The sequence below is a fragment of the Enhydra lutris genome, unplaced genomic scaffold, assembly GCF_002288905.1.
Source record: "Enhydra lutris kenyoni isolate GAN:26980312 unplaced genomic scaffold, ASM228890v2 scaffoldscaffold13, whole genome shotgun sequence".
Taxonomy (NCBI): Eukaryota; Metazoa; Chordata; class Mammalia; order Carnivora; family Mustelidae; genus Enhydra; species Enhydra lutris.
The window spans coordinates 20,047,326-20,064,835 of NW_019154097.1; the positions used below are offsets into that span (position 1 = coordinate 20,047,326).

General features: G+C 46.8%; 2 protein-coding genes across 3 annotated transcripts in view; both read left to right on the forward strand.

The window, feature by feature from the left end:
• LOC111145674 (chromosome unknown C9orf43 homolog) overlaps positions 1 to 14,888 on the forward strand; it is a 34,242-nt gene extending 19,354 nt beyond the window's left edge. Inside the window, exons 13-14 of the transcript XR_002640492.1 lie at positions 2,458 to 2,583; positions 14,872 to 14,888. The gene's annotated coding sequence lies outside the window, so the exon portion shown is untranslated. The remainder of the gene's footprint in view (positions 1 to 2,457; positions 2,584 to 14,871) is intronic.
• Positions 14,889 to 16,653: 1,765 nt separating this feature from the next.
• Positions 16,654 to 17,510, forward strand: part of LOC111145677 (regulator of G protein signaling 3) — a 117,886-nt gene continuing 117,029 nt past the window's right edge. Inside the window, exon 1 of one of the 2 annotated variants that reach the window (XM_022500768.1) lies at positions 16,654 to 16,732. In XM_022500768.1, the coding sequence (XP_022356476.1) occupies positions 16,654 to 16,732 (79 nt within the window). The remainder of the gene's footprint in view (positions 16,733 to 17,510) is intronic. The other variant, XM_022500765.1, reaches the window with a different exon arrangement.

Sequence of the window (17,510 nt, forward strand, 5' to 3'; positions counted from 1 at the left end):
TAGATTTATTTATTTATTTGACATAGAGAGAGATCACAAGTAGGCAGAGAGGCAGGCAGAGAGAGAGGGAAGCAGGCTCCCTGCTGAACAGAGAGCCCGATACGGGGCTCAATCCCAGGACCCTGAGACCACGACTCGAACCGAAGGCAGAGGCTCAACCCACTGAGCCACCCAGGCACCCCCGGATTTGTTTTTTGGAAAGATTTTTTTTTTCCCTGTTTCTGTCCTTGAAGTTTTTAATATAGAAAATTTTTTCAAAATTACCTAAAAGTCAAGAGAATAATATAATGGAAGTCTCACATACCCAGTAGGTTAGATGCAGGCAATGAAGGCTCTTGACCCGGGCCTGTGGCCCATGAGCTGCGGTCAAGGCAGCTGGAGCCCATTATTCTCACCAGCTCTGGATGTAGGGTCAAGTCTCCTTCCCATAAGTGGGAACTGGGTGGAAGAAGAGAGCCCTGACCACTGGTGGTATCACTAGCACTTAGCCTCAGCCACCAGTAGTGGCGGGCAGGATGCGCTATGATGACATCTGTCCCTCCTGGGGAGAACACCCCTCTGCCTTGGAGCAGGGGAGGAAGCCCTTTGTTCTTGGGCAGCAGCGGTCTGGAGTAGTTTCTGTCTTGTTGAAATTGGGGTGGGGACGGGGAGAGCATGGCTCTAGGGTCACAAAGCATAGACTCAGTTCCTACCGAGCTTTTGTAGATTTTCTTAAACAATTTGCTCTGTGCTCTTAGGGTCATTTTCAGAGGCATAAACATATTTTTAAAAATAATTTTCACTAGTTTCACTGAATAGCAGTCTGTGAACTTCTCACACTCTTATGACGGAAGTGGAACTCAGGACTGGGCCTGACATCTTTTTTTTTGGTTAATATTTATCTATTCATTTTAGAGGGAGAGCACACAAGCAGGGGGAGGGGCAGAAGGAGAGGGAGAGAATCCCAAGCTGACTCCTGGCTGAGCTTAGAGCATGGGGCTCCATCTCACCACCCTGAGATCATGACCTGAGCCAAAATCAAGGTCGGCTGGTCAACCAACTGAGCCACCCAGGGGCCCCCCAACCCAATAGTTTTTTATAAGACAAACTTATCCCTCATCAATTATTTGGTTCTGCTAAGCACAGTTTGTACAAAAGAGGCATATTAAATGTTAACTCTTTTCTTTCAAATGTTAACTCTTAATGTTGTCTCAAAACACACCAAATTAGAAAGCTGAAACTGCTGTCTACTCGTTCCTCTCTCCCAAGCCAAATCAAAATTCTATGACATCATTTGTGTTACTAGACTGAACTATACTTAGCTGAATCTTGAGAGTGAGAGGAATCCGAGAGGTGTCACGTGGGTTGTTTTTCTGCAAAGAATTATTTCTTGAATGTGCATTATATTGTAGAATGACTTGTGTGGGTTAACCTAAAAATTACACCTTTTTTAAACTCCTTGGTCTTCTTTCGCACCTGTCCACAAAGGCAACCCCGATTTCCAGTGGTCAGTAGTGAGGCTGAGGACAGGGCTGGGCTGAGCTTTCATTTGCTTGTTCTTTCTGAAGACTCAGAAGAGAAATTCTATTACCAAGCCAAGTACACACTTAGTTAAGCAACTCTCAGAAATTGGCACGTTCTTTTCAGTTTTGTTGGTGAGTACAAAGTTACTTTTTGAATCATTTTTTTAAAAATTAGTGTTCTTTTTTTATTTTTAAAGATTTTATTTATTTATTTGACAGAGGTCACAAGTAGGCAGAGAGGCAGGCAGAGAGGCAGGCAGAGAGAGAGAGAGGGGGAAGCAGGCTCCCTGCTGAGCAGAAAGCCCGATGGAAGGTCCCAGGACTCTGAGATCATGACCCCAGCCGAAGGCAGAAGCTTTAACCCACTGAGCCACCCAGGCACTCCTTAAATCATTTTGAATGAGAAGATGTTTGCTATTTGAACACTGAACTTTGCTTCTGTTTTCAAAGGGAGGAAAACCATTTGTGGGCTGAAACCTGTTTCACCTTTCTTACACCAATCCCTCCAATCGCAAACAGAATTTAGAGCAGTATAATCCGCATGCCACAATACAGTCTTTAAGGCAGTGTATACCCACTATTTCAGTTGGTTCTCTGGCCAACTCTATAGATAAATGTGGATTGTTTCCATTCTATAGATTAGAAAACTGAGGCTCAGAATCCAGGGTTGAGGATAACTCATTTGGGAATTGGTGAATTAGGAGGAAAAAAAAAAAAGGCATCCTTAAAGACACTTTACTACCACCTGTTGAAAATTCTCTCAATGAATATACAAATCTACAATGATTACATTATGAGCGGTACCCCTAGAGTTGGTCCACAACCTTCACCACAGGACCTGGTTAAGTCATTTGCCAGAAATCAAAGGCCAGCAAGGAGAGGGGGCTGGGCTTAGAACCTGGGTCCTTGCTTCTCTCATTCCCTGAACTCTGATACCTCTTTGATTCCCTCTCAGTGGAGCCTGGGACAGTGTTCATCAGAAAGGAAAGATGAGACCATGTAGAGAAGAATGGACTGAGGGGAAGGAGCACTCATGAACACTTTGAATTAGCCTCCCAATGTTCTGAGCGAAGAGGAACAGGTAACTGTTGCTAACTGCCATTTCCTCACCACCTGTGCCATGGGCATCAGGAGAAGGAAGGCCCAGCAGCCAGGAGGATCTAGCTAGAATTGCTTGGAGATCCACTTTATACATTTAAGCAGACAAGAGGTCTTAAGACTTAGGATTGTCCTAGGATCTTTATAAAAAGCTCTGGCTTCTTTTCTTTTCTCTCTTTCTTTGTGATTCTTACTAAAGGTAGGCCACTTTGTTTGGATCACCATGTTTTCTGAGCACACTTCCCAATGACACCTGGCTTGGTTTGACCTGTGCGTGAAAGTAGAGTCAAGGAAAGAGTCCTCAGACAGTCTGTGTCCACAGTCTCCTCCCTGTAGGGTCAGCGGTTCCTTTGTTTGGTATCAGTCCTGACATCTGGGGTAACAGACTCTGTTCTTCCTTGTTTCTGGGTTACAGTAAGCTCCCTTTGATGGGATGGAGTCCGGATTTCAGCCAGGGTAGCAGTGACTCTTAAAAAAATCCATTATTCACGGGGCGCCTGGGTGGCTCAGTGGGTTAAGGCCTCTGCCTTCGGCTTGGGTCATGATCCCAGGGTCCTGGGATCAAGCCCCGCATCGGGCTCTCTTCTTGGCGGGGAGCCTGCTCCACCACCCCCCCGCCTGCCTCTCTGCTTACTTGTAATCTCTGTCTGTCAAATAAATAAATAAAATCTTTTTAAAAAATCCATTATTCAAATGTGCCTAAAGGAATTATTTGCTGAATTAAAGACAGAAATACCTCTGGCTGTTAGGTAAGAATGATTAGAGGCCCTTGGGAATCCAAGGGAATCTGGGAAAGACTTTCTAAATTGTCTCTTTCAGTTGCCAGAAGGTATGAGATTATTTTGTCCTTCTGTTTATGCATATATTTAACAAACCCTGAATACATATTACATGACAGTCAACCCCTAGTTATCTTGATAGAGAAACTAAAAGTTCTGGGGAGATGAAGAGTCATTCCTGGGAAGATAGTTAGAAATTTTTCTGGATCACTTGGTGAAGTTGTTTGAGACCACTAGGTGGTGATATTACATTGTGAAAATGATACTCTTCCGCGACTGGAGGCCTCTGGTACTTTTCTGAGGCCATGGTCTACACAACCAAAGAGATTTCCTTGTTGAGCACATGGAGAAAACCCCCCACACTTCACCAATGAGATATATGATACAATTTAAATGCTCCGATGAATGAATCAGTCTTTGAACACTTTACATTGTCATTGGAAGAACTATTTCAAGGGTGTGACAAATTCCGGAACATTCCCAGAGGCCTAGGATTTGGGAAAACCGGGAGCTATTGATGATCCTGACAGTTATTCGTTGGGCAGAGACTGAGGGAGGCAGCATTTGACGGGTAGAAAAATAAAAAATTATCTGAGGGTCTTATGCTGTTTTGCGTCTCCTAAATTTATCTTGATCAGATTTTGCCTGTTTAAAAATTCAGGGAGGGTGAAGCGCCGGGCTAGCTCAGTTGGTAGAGCATGAGACTCTTAAAAATTCAGGGAGGGTGGGGCACCTGGGTGGCTAAGTGGGTTAAAGCCTCTGCTTTCGGCTCAAGTCAGGGTCTCAGGGCCCTGGGATCGAGCCCCACATCGGGCTCTCTGCTCGGTGGGGAGCCTGCTTCCTCCTCTCTCTCTCTGCCTGCCTCTCTGCCTACTTGTGATCTCTCTCTCTCTCTGTGTCAAATAAATAGATGTCTTAAAAAAAAAATTCAGGGAGGGTGAAACCAACAAATTCAGATTTTTTTTTTCTTTAATCTATACTATTTCTAAGGATGGCCTTGTTTTGGAAGGGATCTCCACAGATAATTAAAACTCTCTCTCAGCCTCCGGATCAAACCCAACCCCTTTTGCCTGTCTCACAATCCTTACAAGGTAGGTTTGAGGCCTGGGTGGGTCTTGCTTGTCTCCCCAGTCCCAGTTCTCCCCACTTCTCCCTGGTGCTGGGTGCTCTAGCCATGATTTTTTCCTTTAGGTTATAATGAGTCATGTCCTCTCTTAACTTCAGGCTTAAAAAAAAATTTTTTTTTTCTGTACTTCAGTTTCAACCTGTACAATTCGTTTCTCCCCCCTCTGCCTGACTACTTTCTACCCATTCTGTAGATCTCAGCTCACTTGCTACTTATTTGGGGAATCTTTTCCTGATCACCAGCAGGGTGAGGTTTTTCTCTCTACCTTTCCTCTCCTGGCCTCTGTGGAGTTCACGGCTTATCCATCGCCACCTTCCACAGCCAGACGGTGAGTTCTGTGAGTGGCATCTGTCTTCACTGCGTATCTTCAGTACCTAGTTGAGTGCCTGGCACATTGTAAATGCTCAGTAGTGTATGCTGAATGAGCAAATGAATAAAAATCGTAGATGACACATCTCTTTTCTTCAGGGTACATACAATGTAGTAGTGGGAGCTGAGTGGTACAGAGAAGGAGCTATAGTAATGAGAAGAGAAAGGGGCACTTTGGATGCTACCATCTGAAGCTATTAGGTTTTGGCAAGTGGAGATATTTGTGGAGGTGGCCTTTAGGTAGGTGGAGGGAAGTGACACAGGCGAGAGAAGGCGGGGGGACAAGCAAAGACTGTTGTGTTCCAGTCTGGAAAGAGGGGAATGTAGGGCTGGAGACAGCTTGTGTCCCCGTTGTTCAAGGCCTTGAATGCTGGGCTGGAGAGAGTGGGCTCTGTGTGATAGCCATCCGTGGCTTTTGACTAAGGGAGTGATAGGACTAAAGTAGTGCTTTGCAAAGTGTCAGTTTGGACCACCTGGGTGGCACCATCGATTGGATATCCGACTCTTGGTTTTGGCTTTCGTTGCAATCTTGGGGTCCTAAGATTGAGCCCCATGTCAGGCTCTATGCTCAGCACAGAGTCTGCTTCAGATTCTCTCTCCCTCTCCCTCTGCCCCCCACCACTTGTGTGCTCTCTCTCTCCCTCTCAAATAAACAAATAAATCTTTAAAAAAAAAAGGAAAAAAAAAGACATTGTTAATCTGATGACAGCAAAACACGAATCGGAGAGAGACCAGCAAGCTGATAAGATCAGTCGGGAGGCTATCCGTAGAATTCGAGATCGGGGGGTGACCAGGGCCTGGAGTGTGCAGGCGGCAATGGAACAGAGACAAAGGGGCCTGGCCCGATGGAAAAATTAACAAGAACCTGGAAACTAGAAAGCAGGAGTGAGGGAGAGGGAGGAGCCAAGGAGTTTTCAGCCCGAGTCAGAGAGGGTCTGTCATTACCAGAAACCTGGAGGCCAAGAGGGAAAACCAGTTTAAGGAGAGATAAAAGAATTCCTCCATCAGACCTTTACAATGGAGTTATGGCTTTGTATGCTTCTCATTTATGGAAGTTAAATCCATGTACAGGGCCAAAAAATGAAGCGCAAGTGGGAAGGAGTAACAGGGGAGTATAATGCAATGGGCGGGGGCTGTTCCAGCTCTGCCACTCAGGGAAAAAACAGCCCAGAGGGAGTGCGAGGTGCGGAAGGCAAATATGCCATTCCCTCTCTGATTTACAATACCATGTGTATTTTATGGGTGATGAAGGGCTTATTTGAAGGTAATTTGGTTATTCACAATTTATGCCTTGCATGTTGATTTTAGATCCAAATTTCCTGGCAAGCTCACTTTTTAAACTCTGTGCCAGATGCTAGGGTGGGTAGGAGGCAGCTACTAAGAAGACATATCTCAGTCACTGTGTTAACATTGCACATGATCTAGTTGGGTGGAAAGATGTGGAAGCAGACAATGAGGGCTAAATTAGGGGAGCAGTCAGGGAGGAAGTGGGCGCAGAGAGCAAGAAGAGTGTTGCTTAGTGTGGCAAAGTGGAAGTGGTCCTGGGCCTGGGGTTGGAGAGAGATCTGAGTCCTCATCAGAACAGCCCAGAGTAGCAGCACGAGAGGAAATCTTGGAGGGAGGGAATCTAGAGGTGGGAAGGGGATTAAAGGGCATGGCTGGGGAACATGCCTCCCTAGAATGCAGGAAGAGCTGTAGAATAGAGGAATTATCAGAGAAGTGGGAGGAAAACTACGGAGGTGGGTGAGGACTGAGAACAGGCACATGCTTTTTATAATTAGGAAGTCAGTGGTGACCTCTGAGTGAACAGTTTCAGTAGAGTGGTAGGAGGCAGAAAACGGGGTTCAAGAGTGATCAGGATGGGAAGACATGCTCCTTCTTCCAGTTACAGCTCCAGTCAAACCCACCTAGATCTATTTCCAAGTTCCCCATGAAATTTCTCTGGAGAATATTTGGAACCTCTGTCCCTAGAGTTCTTCCCAGTATGCTCTGCTACTGTCCATGGGAAGGGTACTCCCCATCACAGGACACTGATCCAGACGTAGGCTTTGCTCTATACAAGCCTCCCGGTCCAGCTTGAGTGCAGTCCAGCTGAGACACAGCCCTCAGCTGTGTTTGCTGTATTTGATATCTAAACGACTCTCTGCCCTAAGTAAGATCCACACTCCCATGTGACTGCAAATGCTAGCTTGCAAATTGCTCCCCTGGAGTTGGCTTCTTACAATTCCTTTGTCAGAATTTAGACAAGGCAGCATAAAACCATTTGTTCCAGGATGCAAGGAGCTCTGGATGTTTTGTAGTCACTGGTTCCTTATCCAAGTTATATTGTTCTTTCCAAGAGATTAAAATAGGAGGAAATGTATGGACCCATGTAGTTTACCATTTCTAGTTCTCTACATTCCTTTGTGCAGATCAAGACTTCCAGATGGTATCATTTTCCTGCTGCCTGGAAGACTAACATTTCTTGTGGTGCAGGTTTTCTCAATGATGAATTCATTCAGTTTTGGGAAGTCTGAGAAGATCTTCCTTTTCACCTTTGTTTTTTTAAAAGGTATTTTTGCTGGGTAAAATAGGTTGGCAGGTTTTTTTCTTTCAATAAAGGTGCTGCTTCACTGTCTTCTAGTGTGTGTTTCTGATGAGAAGGCTAATATCATCTTTGTTCTTCTGTAGGTAATTTTTTTTTTCTGGCTGCTTTCCAGACTCACTTTATTACTGGTTTTAGGCAATTTGATCATGATGTGCTTTGGTGTAGGTTTCTTCATATTTCTTTCACTTGGGATTCATTGGGCTTTGTGGATTTGTGGGTTTGAAATATTCATCAGATTTGGGAAATTTTTACCCATGATTTTCTCAAATCTATTTCTGGACCCTATCTTCTTCAGGGATTCCAATTATATATGTATCAGTGTGCTGGAAGTTGTCCTGTGGCTCAGTAATGCTCTTTGTGTTTATTTTGGGGGGGGGGTCCTTTTTCTCCAGATGTTTTATTTTGGATGGTTTCTATTGCTCTATTTTCAAGTTCACTAATCTTTCTTTCCCCTAAAGTGTCTAATCTGCTATTACCCTATACTGTGTATTTTTGCCTCTGAGACATCATATTTTTCAACTCCAGATGTTTGATTTAGGCTTTTTTATATTTTCTATGTTTCAACATGCTTTTAAGGTGCTTCTTAGACATAAAAACAGATTTGTAATAACCATTATAATGTACTGGTCTACTGATTCTATCATCTGTGTCATTCCTGGTTTGGTTTCTATTGCTTGATTTTTCTTCTTAGTATGAGCCACATTTTCCTGCTTCTTTGCATGCCTTGTAAGTTTTTATTGGATACCAGATATTGTGAATTTTACCTCATTGGTTGTTGGGTATTTTTGTATTCCTCTAAATATTCCTCAGCTTGTTATGTTACTTAGAAACATTTTGATCCTTTGGGGGTCTTTCTTTTAAGCTTTTTTGGATAGGACCAGAGTGTTATTCAGTCCAGGGCTAAGTACTCCCCACAACTGAAGCAAAACCCTTCTGAGTCCCTACCCAGTGCCCCAAGAATTAGGAGGTCTTTCCAGTGTGGCTGATGAGTATAAGAAGTCTTCCTGGCCTGGTGAGCCTCGAAGATGATTCCCTCTAATCCTTATGAGTGGTTCTTTCCCCAGCCTTGGGGTACTTTTCTCACACCCAGGAGCTTATAAGCACTTATCTGAGGACTTGAAGGGAGACCTTCTGCAGATCTCTGGGGCTCTCTTTGTGCAGCTCTTCCTCTCCAACACACTAGTCTGTGAACTCTACCTGCCTTGGCCTCCTGAACTCCTCAACTCAGGGATTTGGAGTTGGCCTAGCTTCCCTCTCCCTTTTTGCAAGTCTCTCCAGGCAGTAAACTGGAGCAATCACCGGGCTCACCTTGTTGGTTTTCTGTTTCTCAGAGACCTTGTTGTCTGAGGTCTAATAATATCTTAAAAATTGTTGTTTCATATTTTTGTCCAGTCTTTCAGTTGTTTCAGGTGAGAGGGAAAATCCAATCCCTGGATTGGCTCTAATCCCAAGATGTTACTCCATCTTGGCCGGAAGCAGAGATTTATGTTAAGTTCAGAAGACTTTTGGAGGCCCTTATGGACCTCTTGACTGTGCCAGGCCAACCTGCTTATTGGCAGGCCAGGAAGAGGCTGCCTCTTGGAAAGGGCTTTCAATATCACTACAAGGACACCGAGCTGTTCTAGGAGAGGCTGGGGACCCTGCTTTCCTTCTCTGGACTTTAAATCTCTAGATTTTATCCTTGGATTCAACCTACTATTTTACAATTCTCTGGTGGTGAGGGCTTTGGTCTCTTGTACTTTGAGAGCTTGTTTGAAGGTTCTAGCAACGGAACACAACTACTCCTATACCCCTGACCGAATCCCGACCCTCCTCTATCAAGGAAGGTGGTCCACTCTGCCCAAATGTGCAACTTTGGGGGGATGCACATGGCACACGGAACAGTGAGGGAAGAGGGGGACACCCACATGGCCAACCAGGCCAAGTGAATCAACCCTGGAGACCAGTGGTGTGACAGATGCCACAGCCAGATGGCCTTCACATCCTGGTTTCTTCTACTTTGCAACAGCACCTCTTGGCTCACTTGGAATCTCAAGTTTTTTACTTGGTTCCCACATAGACACTGTTTGTGTTTTTAGGGCACCAAAGTCTTCTCCATCTGAGGCAAATTACAGTTTCTCAGTGGTGCTTACAGCGACCAGAGGCTCCTCTTGTAGAGAACCACTAATCCAAAGCTACTGTGTTCTACCTTGAAGATGAATTGCAGACATACATTTAAAAAGCAAATCCTGCATTTCAAGGGTGAATAAAATACCACTTTACAAAGCATTCCAGCTGGTTAAATTTAGGATGAGAAGAAAACATGACCCGAGAATATTCTCTGGCTTTGAGCCCAGGGTATTTTTCCCTTTAGAGTGAATTTGGTACATTTTCATTCATGTGGAGCTGTTGCCTCCCAGCATTTTATTCTGGGATAGAAGGTCAAAAATGACTGCCTTGTTGCTAAAGCCAATGGACACTTCTCAGTTATTAACCTACTTGACCTCTCAACAGTATTTGACGTGGTTGACAATTATTTCCTTCTTAATACGCTCTCTGGCTTTCCTTACCCCTTTTGTGCCTTTCTTCCTCTGCTTGTCTTCTCAGTCCTTGGCTCTTTCCTGAGCCTTCTTCTCATATTAAGCGTGCTCCTTGGACTCTCCTATCCATGCCCAGAGCTTTCCTGGGAATTTCCACATCCATATGTCTAGTCTAAATGTTTTTCCTGAGCTTCTTGTCTAGTATCTGCAGCTGCTCACTCGATACCTCCACTTTGGCGGTACGTGGGTCACTCAGTCTCATGCCAGCTCCTCCTTCCACATTCTCCATCTCTGTAAAGGGCACCTTTTTTTTTTTTTTAAATTTATATTTTTAGTAATCTCTACACCCAGCATGGGGCTTGAACTCACAACCTTAAGATCAAGAGCTGCATGCTCTCCCAACTGAACCAGCCAGGCACTCCCATAAAGTGTACTTCTAAACATTGAATTTCTCAAGCCAGGATTCCATTTTTGCATTTTATCTTCCAACCAATCACCAAATCCTATAGATTCTACCTCTTTCCATGCCTTCCAGACACTATCATCATCTACCTGGGCTCCTGGAGAAGACTTCACCTAACAGGACTTTGTTTCCTTTTTTTTTTTTTTTTTTTAATAATATAATTTCATGTAAATTCTGTCAGAATTTTTTTTTTTTTTAAGATTTTGTTTATTTTTTTGTCAGAGAGAGAGAGAGAGCAAGCACAGGCAGACAGAGCAGCAGGCAGAGGCAGAGGGAGAAGCAGGCTCCCTGCCGAGCAAGGAGCCCGATGCGGGATTCGATCCCAGGACGTTGGGATCATGACCTGAGCCGAAGGCAGCTGCCCAACCCACTGAGCCACCCAGGTGTCCCCTTTTTTTTTTTTTTTAAAGTACTTTCTGTTTCCACGTTTCCAACCTTCAGGCCATCCCTTTTCCCCATCATCCTTTTTTTTTTTTCCCCCCACTCTGGCCAGAGTGATCTTTCTAAAGCATGAATTAAAGCCCTATTCTGGAATCTTGCTTAAAATCTTTCGATGACTGCTGCCCTGTGCGCTTAGGACAAAGCCCCAGCTCCTTTTTTTTTTTTTTTTTTTTGGATAAATATACAAAAATTCTTTGTTGTAAATTCCATATAATGAATCAATTGTCACAGGATGCCTCCACTGATTTTTTTCCTAACTCTTGCATCCGTAGCCAACCTATAGTTTTAATTAAATGGTATTTTGGCAAATAGAGTTGCTTCCTAATCTAGACAGTCAATCAACAAACCAAATAAAGCCCCAATTTGTAGTACTTGCCAATTTCTTTAGTGCAAATATTTCCGCCATGGTTGGTTTCCAGCTACCGGTGTGACATCACCGCACATGGAGCTGGGGAGAGTTACACAGTAGTGTATGGATAATAATAAAAAAATAATAAAATAATTAGGAAATGATGGGTTTTGAGAGTTTATTTTGAATTTGTTAGTTTGCATAATATAATTTTAATAATGGCTGTGTTTAACAGTGAGCTTGCAAAATCCTAAAAATTTCACTATCTGCCCTCGTAGGCCTGTATGAATTGTCTCCAGCATATCATTGGATTCCCATTATAAATATGGATTTCCTAATATGGGTTGAAGTTAAAAAGATGAAAACTGCTCTAGAGACCTATAATTTTTTAGGCTCAAGTTTAACCCAGTCTTTAAATCTCCAGGGATAAAATTGCATAATTGCACATGGGCCAAACCCATTTCCTTTCTACAAAAATTCAAATTCTGACACTTTCAAGAGGTACGTATTTGATAGTTCCTCTGGGTGATGTCTAGAGTTTCTGCTCACCCGGCATCCTTTCTGCTTTTCTTGGGGTGGGGGATCAGCCTCTGATTTTCATCTGGGGAACCACCTTCCAAGCTCCTTTTAATAATATGTGAAGCTTGTATCTGTTTACCTTTTTGCATATTACTTCCACCCCCACACTTGAAGTTCCCTGCCACCATGTTTCCCATCTTGAGTTCCTCAAATGAACAATGCTTTGCTCTCCTTTGCTGGCCTTTGGGTGTGTGTGTGTGTGTGTTTGTTTTTTTTCCCCTGGCCTGTAACCCTTCCTTCACTTCCTTTGCTGGGCTAAATCATCCTTCAGGTTGCTTTCTTTGCAAAGTCCTCTCTGACTTCCTTTACCAGCTCAGCCCACCCAGCTCCCCAGGCTAAATGAGACGTTAATCTGTGTTGCCACAGGTCAACAAGATGGTTCCTCTATTGTAATGCCCACCCAAGTCTCTCACTAGATCATACGCTCCATCTTGTTCACTTCTAGAATCCTGATGACAAGTGTGAGGCTCAGCACAAAATAGTGTTTAGCTTCATAAACATTGGTTGGATTTTATTTTATTATTATTTTTAATTTTTTAAAAGATTTTATTTATTTATTTGAGAGAGAGAGAGAGAATGAGAGAGATAAAGAGCATAAGAAGGAAGAGGTCAGAGGGAGAAGCAGACTTCCCACCAAGCAGGGAGCCTGATGTGGGATTCGATCCCAGGACTGCAGGACCATGACCTGAGCCAAAGGCAGTCGCTTAACCAACTGAGTCACCCAGGCGCCCCTTATTATTATTTTTAAAAGATTTTATTTGTTTATTTGAGAGAGCACTAGCAGGGGAGTGGGGGAAGGGAGAGGGACAGGCAGACTTCCTGCCAAGCAGGGAGCCTGAAGTCAGGACCCTGAGATCATGACTTGAGCCAAAGTCAGATGCTTAACCTGAGCCACGCAGGAGTCCCTTGAATTTAATTTAATTTAATTTTTAAAGATTTTTATTTGTTCATTTGACAGAGAGAGAGAGAGAGAGCACAAGCAAGGGGAGTGTCAGGCAGAGGGAGAGGGAAAAGCAGGCTTTCCACTGAGCAGGGAGCCCGATGCTGGAACTCAATCCCAGTACTCCGGGTTCATGACTTGAGCTGTAGGCAAATGCTTAACCAACTGAGCCACCCAGGAGCCCCCCTTGAATTGAATTTTAATGCATCAGTAGCCACAGAGGTCTTAGTCCTCTTGTTTGTAACCGAGCCATCCTGAGCAGGAGGACTGGTAGGAAAGACGACATTCTATAGAGATTCTTTGGCTGGATTCTGATTTCTCCACTGTTTACTTACTGCTTTGGCAACCTGATTCAGTTAACAACTCTGACCCTTAGTTGCCTCATTAATAGAAACACTTGAACTTCCTGGAGGCAGATGATTTTTTTTTCTTTTTTATTTCTCTGGTTTACCAGTATTTCATGCATTATTAGTCAATTACACTGCCTCTCTTGTGTGATGATTATTCATGTCTTTTGGTACATTTATGTTTTTCTTACTGATTTGTAAGACTTCTTGATTCATATATGCATATTTGCCATATATTTTGTAAATATTTTAAATTCATTTTTTAATTTAAAATTTAGAAATTTTTTATGGCCATAGAAAACCTTTTAATTTTTTTCAACCATTTTAAAATGTAAAATCCATTCTTTGTCCACTGGTACAAAAATAGGGGGTGGGCCAGATTGCCTTGTAGGCATAGTTTGTCAACCTCTACACTAATATGCTCATTACATTTGAATGATCTTTGCATTCCTAGAATAAAGAGCACTTGATCATGAATATACTGCCAGCTTTTTTTTTTTTTTTAAGATTTTATTTATTTGACAGAGAAAGAGAGCACAAACAGGGGGAGCAGCAGAGGGAGAGGGAGAAGCAGACTTCCCACTGAGCAGGGAGCCTACCATTGGGCTCTATCCCAGGACCCCAGGATCATGACCTGAGTGGAAGGCAGGTGCTTACCTGACTGAGCCACCCAGGTGCCCCGCTATGGTGTATCTGTGCACGGGTATACATGGGCAGTGTTATGGTATGTATGTGTATGTGTGTAGAGTGTGTGCAACATGTGTTTGTGTTGTGTCTGTAGTATACTACGTATGTGTGGGGTGTGAGTAAGGTGTGAGGGAGACATGGAGGCCCACTGCCTAGGTGTGCTGGGGTGCTCAGGGCCTGCCAGAAAGACAGACTTGGTCAGCAAACTTGCCTGTCTTCTTGGGGAAAGCAGGGCCTCAACTACCACCCTTTCTGGATGTCCCCTTTGGATAGCAGTGTGGGTGAACAGGCCCGGTTTCTCCTGCAGCGGCACTGCCCAGGCTCCCACTCACTTCTGTCCTCTTCTCTCCTGAGAAAACAGTGACCCCCCCTTTTTAAAAAAATATTTTATTTATTTATTTGATGGAGAGATAGAGAGCACAAGTAGGCAGAGCGGCCTGCAGAGGGAGAGGGAAAAGGAGGCTTCCCACTGAACGGGGAGCCCAATGCGGGGCTCAATCCCAGGACCCCGGGATCATGACCTGAGCTGAAGGCAGCTGCTTAACCGACTGAGCCACCCACGTGCCCCAAGAGTGACCTCCCTCTTTAAGAGAAGGAAGTGTCTAGTGTTCTACTAAGTAAAAGGGCCCTTAATGTTGATGGTGAAGGTGGTGGAGATGGTGCCCCTAGAGGGGTCAGCTCAGGATCAGAATGGCATTGGGTTCTTCCAACTGAATAGGTTAGCTGCTGAGTGGGCCTTTATCCTGAGTGGGGGTGAGATGCTAGTGTGGGCTTCAGTCTTTCCCCCCTCAGGCCACATTCAGATAGTACAGCTCCATCCTGCCCTTCGGGGTCCCACCTGCCTGAAGGTGTGTCTGTACTTTGCTCATGGCTTCCTGAGCCCAGATTGTGCTCCACAGTGGTCCCTGGCATAGCTGGAAAGGGACCACTGCCATCTTGGGCATATCGCTCTCCGTTTCCCCATGGACCTTACTTTGCCTTGGCTCCAGAATGCCACGCTTTCTAACTCCTACTGGGAATAAACACCCCTCTCAGGGGGCATCCTCGGGTCATGCCTAACTCATGTTCCTATCTTGTTCCTGCAGCTCTAGAACAACTCCAGCCTCAGTGTCCTTTCTGCATCCTGTGGCTTGAGCCTGAGGTTGCCTTTATCCTTGGCTAGATGGAGCGGCAGGGCCAGCATGCCTCCCTGCCCAGAAAGGATACCTGGATGCAGATTCCCCCAGCCAGGAGGAGAATCAGGCACGTTCAAGTCGAGCACGCAGGTATGTCCCCTGTCATTGGTTAGGGCCAGGGGAGTAGGCTTGCCCCTGCTATGGGCATTGCTCATGGAATGGGGGTTGGGAAAAGGGCAGAACAGGGCTTCACAACGTGCCAGCTTTCAAACAGTCCACTGGCCTTTATGTGGCTCCTTTGCACTTGACCACCAGTTTGCTGATCTGGGGGCTCCTTCTCTAGCTTCTGCTCCCTGCTGGTAGCCAGCTGGCCCTGTGGCTTCAAGTTTCCTTACCTGCCTCAAGGAGGCAAGTCTGCAGCCCGTACTTGCTGTTGGCCATGAGGCAGGATAGAGGCCAAAGAAGAACGGATGGAGGATGGCATTTGGGGCAGGCAGGCCTGGGTTCAAATTTAAGCTCTACCAACCGTGGACAAGTCACCTACCCTCTCTGCCTGAGGTTCAGATTTATCTCTGGTATACTGGGGTTGATACTTCCTAGGATCACTGTGAAGATGAAATGAGATGATATGTGTAAACTGCCCAGCTCAGCCCCTGGCACCTGGTACACAATACATATAACTTTTCTCCCCACTTTCTCTCTTGCATCCTCCAACCTTGTCTGGAGTGGATCCCTGGGCCAGATATCCATCTGGCAACTTCCAACACCTCCCATTTTTAGATTTACATAAGACCAGCAGCTTTCCCTCCCACAGCAGCAACAGTCAGAGATTTGCAGAGCAGATGTCTTGGTGTGAAACTGTTCCCAGGAGGTGTCCCACGAATGTTTGCTGACAGAAACATGTAGGGACTGACCTTCCTTCCAGCTCTGCCTCCTGGCACCTGCTCTGGAGACTGAAAGCACCTACCCTCCCTGCATCCCGTGCTTTTGGTCCCCTCGGACGCTGCGGGCCTGTGCTCCTGTTCCACGGGGCCAGGCTGCAGATGGGGGCCTGTGAGGTTGGCTGGAGCAAGCTGCTTTGGCCTGGACCTGTGCCAGGCTGCTCCCATCCAAGAGGAGGCAGAGTTTGGGAAGGGGCTGCAGCCTGGTGGGGGCAGCCAGTCCAAGCACGGAAAACACTTTTCCAAACCCTACTGTGCCAGGCCAGGAAGATGCTCCTTTGCGCTTGCTTGAGTCTGGTGATTACAGGTCTGAGCTTCAAAGCGTGTTACAAACCTGGCTAATTGCTGGCCTGTGGGAGCTGGGCGAGCAGGCCAGCCCACCTGCGTGGACACGCCAGGGGCCGCGGGCCTCACCTGGGGCTGGGACTTCCGGCCTGGAGCCGGGAGCCCTGATGTGGCTGCCCGGTTCCTTCTGGCTCCTCCGGGAGACGTACGGTAGGGAGCTCGGAGGAGGGGCCACCCGGGCTGCAGCTGCGGCCCTTGCCCTCGCGGTCGGGGCGCTGCCGCCTCCTCCCCCGGGGCCGGCGTCGGATCGGTCAGGTGGAAACCTCCGCATTCAAACCGGCGCGGGCCAATCAGGGCCCGGCGCACCGGCTCATTCATTCAAACGCTCGCCGCAGCCAGCCTCCCGCTCCCGCCTCCGGGACACCGGCGCGGGGCGGGGGCGGGTGAACCTGCTGCCTCGGTTACAGGGGAGCAACACAGCCGCCTCGGGTTGCAGGCGGTCCTGGCCGGCTGCGGCGGGGCGGCCATGGAGCGCTCCCTGCACCGTGTCTCCCTCGGGAGCCGGCGTGCCCACCCAGACTTGTCCTTCTACCTCACCACCTTTGGTAAGTGCCCGAGACAGCTGGCTGCCAGCGCTGCCTCACCCTACTCCCAGCGCCCGGAAAGCCCCCTTCCCCCCCCGCCCCCCCCCCCGCCCCCCCGCCTTCCTGATATGTGGGGCTAGCAGCAGTGGCTGCCTCCTCTGGCCCCTTCCTCTAGGGGTGCCCCGGGGGGGGGGGCGGGGCAGGCTGAGCAAGCCGCGGGCCACCACCTGCTGCCTGGCCAGTGGTGCCAAGTGCAGCCGCTCCTGCCTCACTGGGCTGGAATCACCAAAGCTCCATCCGTCTTTCAGAGACCCGGTTTGCCCCACTGGTTTCCCATTAGCCAGCAGCTCATGGTTGAATCACCGTCTTGTTACTACATCTGGAGATTTCCTCCATCCTCTTTCCCTTTAGGACAGGTGCGGGGCGCACCTTGGCGACTGCACCGTGGATCACTGACCCACAGCAGATATAGGAGAATTCTCTTCTCCAGGAGTGACCAGCCTCTCAGGAGGGTCACAGGCCTGCCCTGGAGGGCTTGAGGTAGAAAGAAATGGTCAGTAGGCCCCTGCTCCCAAACCCCTTGCTAGCTCACCTCCGTTCCCCCAATAGCAACCGGGCAGCAGCTGCCCCAACGGTCTGGGCAAGTCCAGCCTCCCAGGAAGCCATGATAAGGCTGAAAGCCCTGTCGGGGATCCCCGCCGCCTTCACGGCTGTGTGTGTCCTCCCTGGTTCTGGCACTCCGTATGGAGAGCGGGTAACCGTTCCTCCGTGGAGGATCCTCCAGATCCCAGGGAGCCAG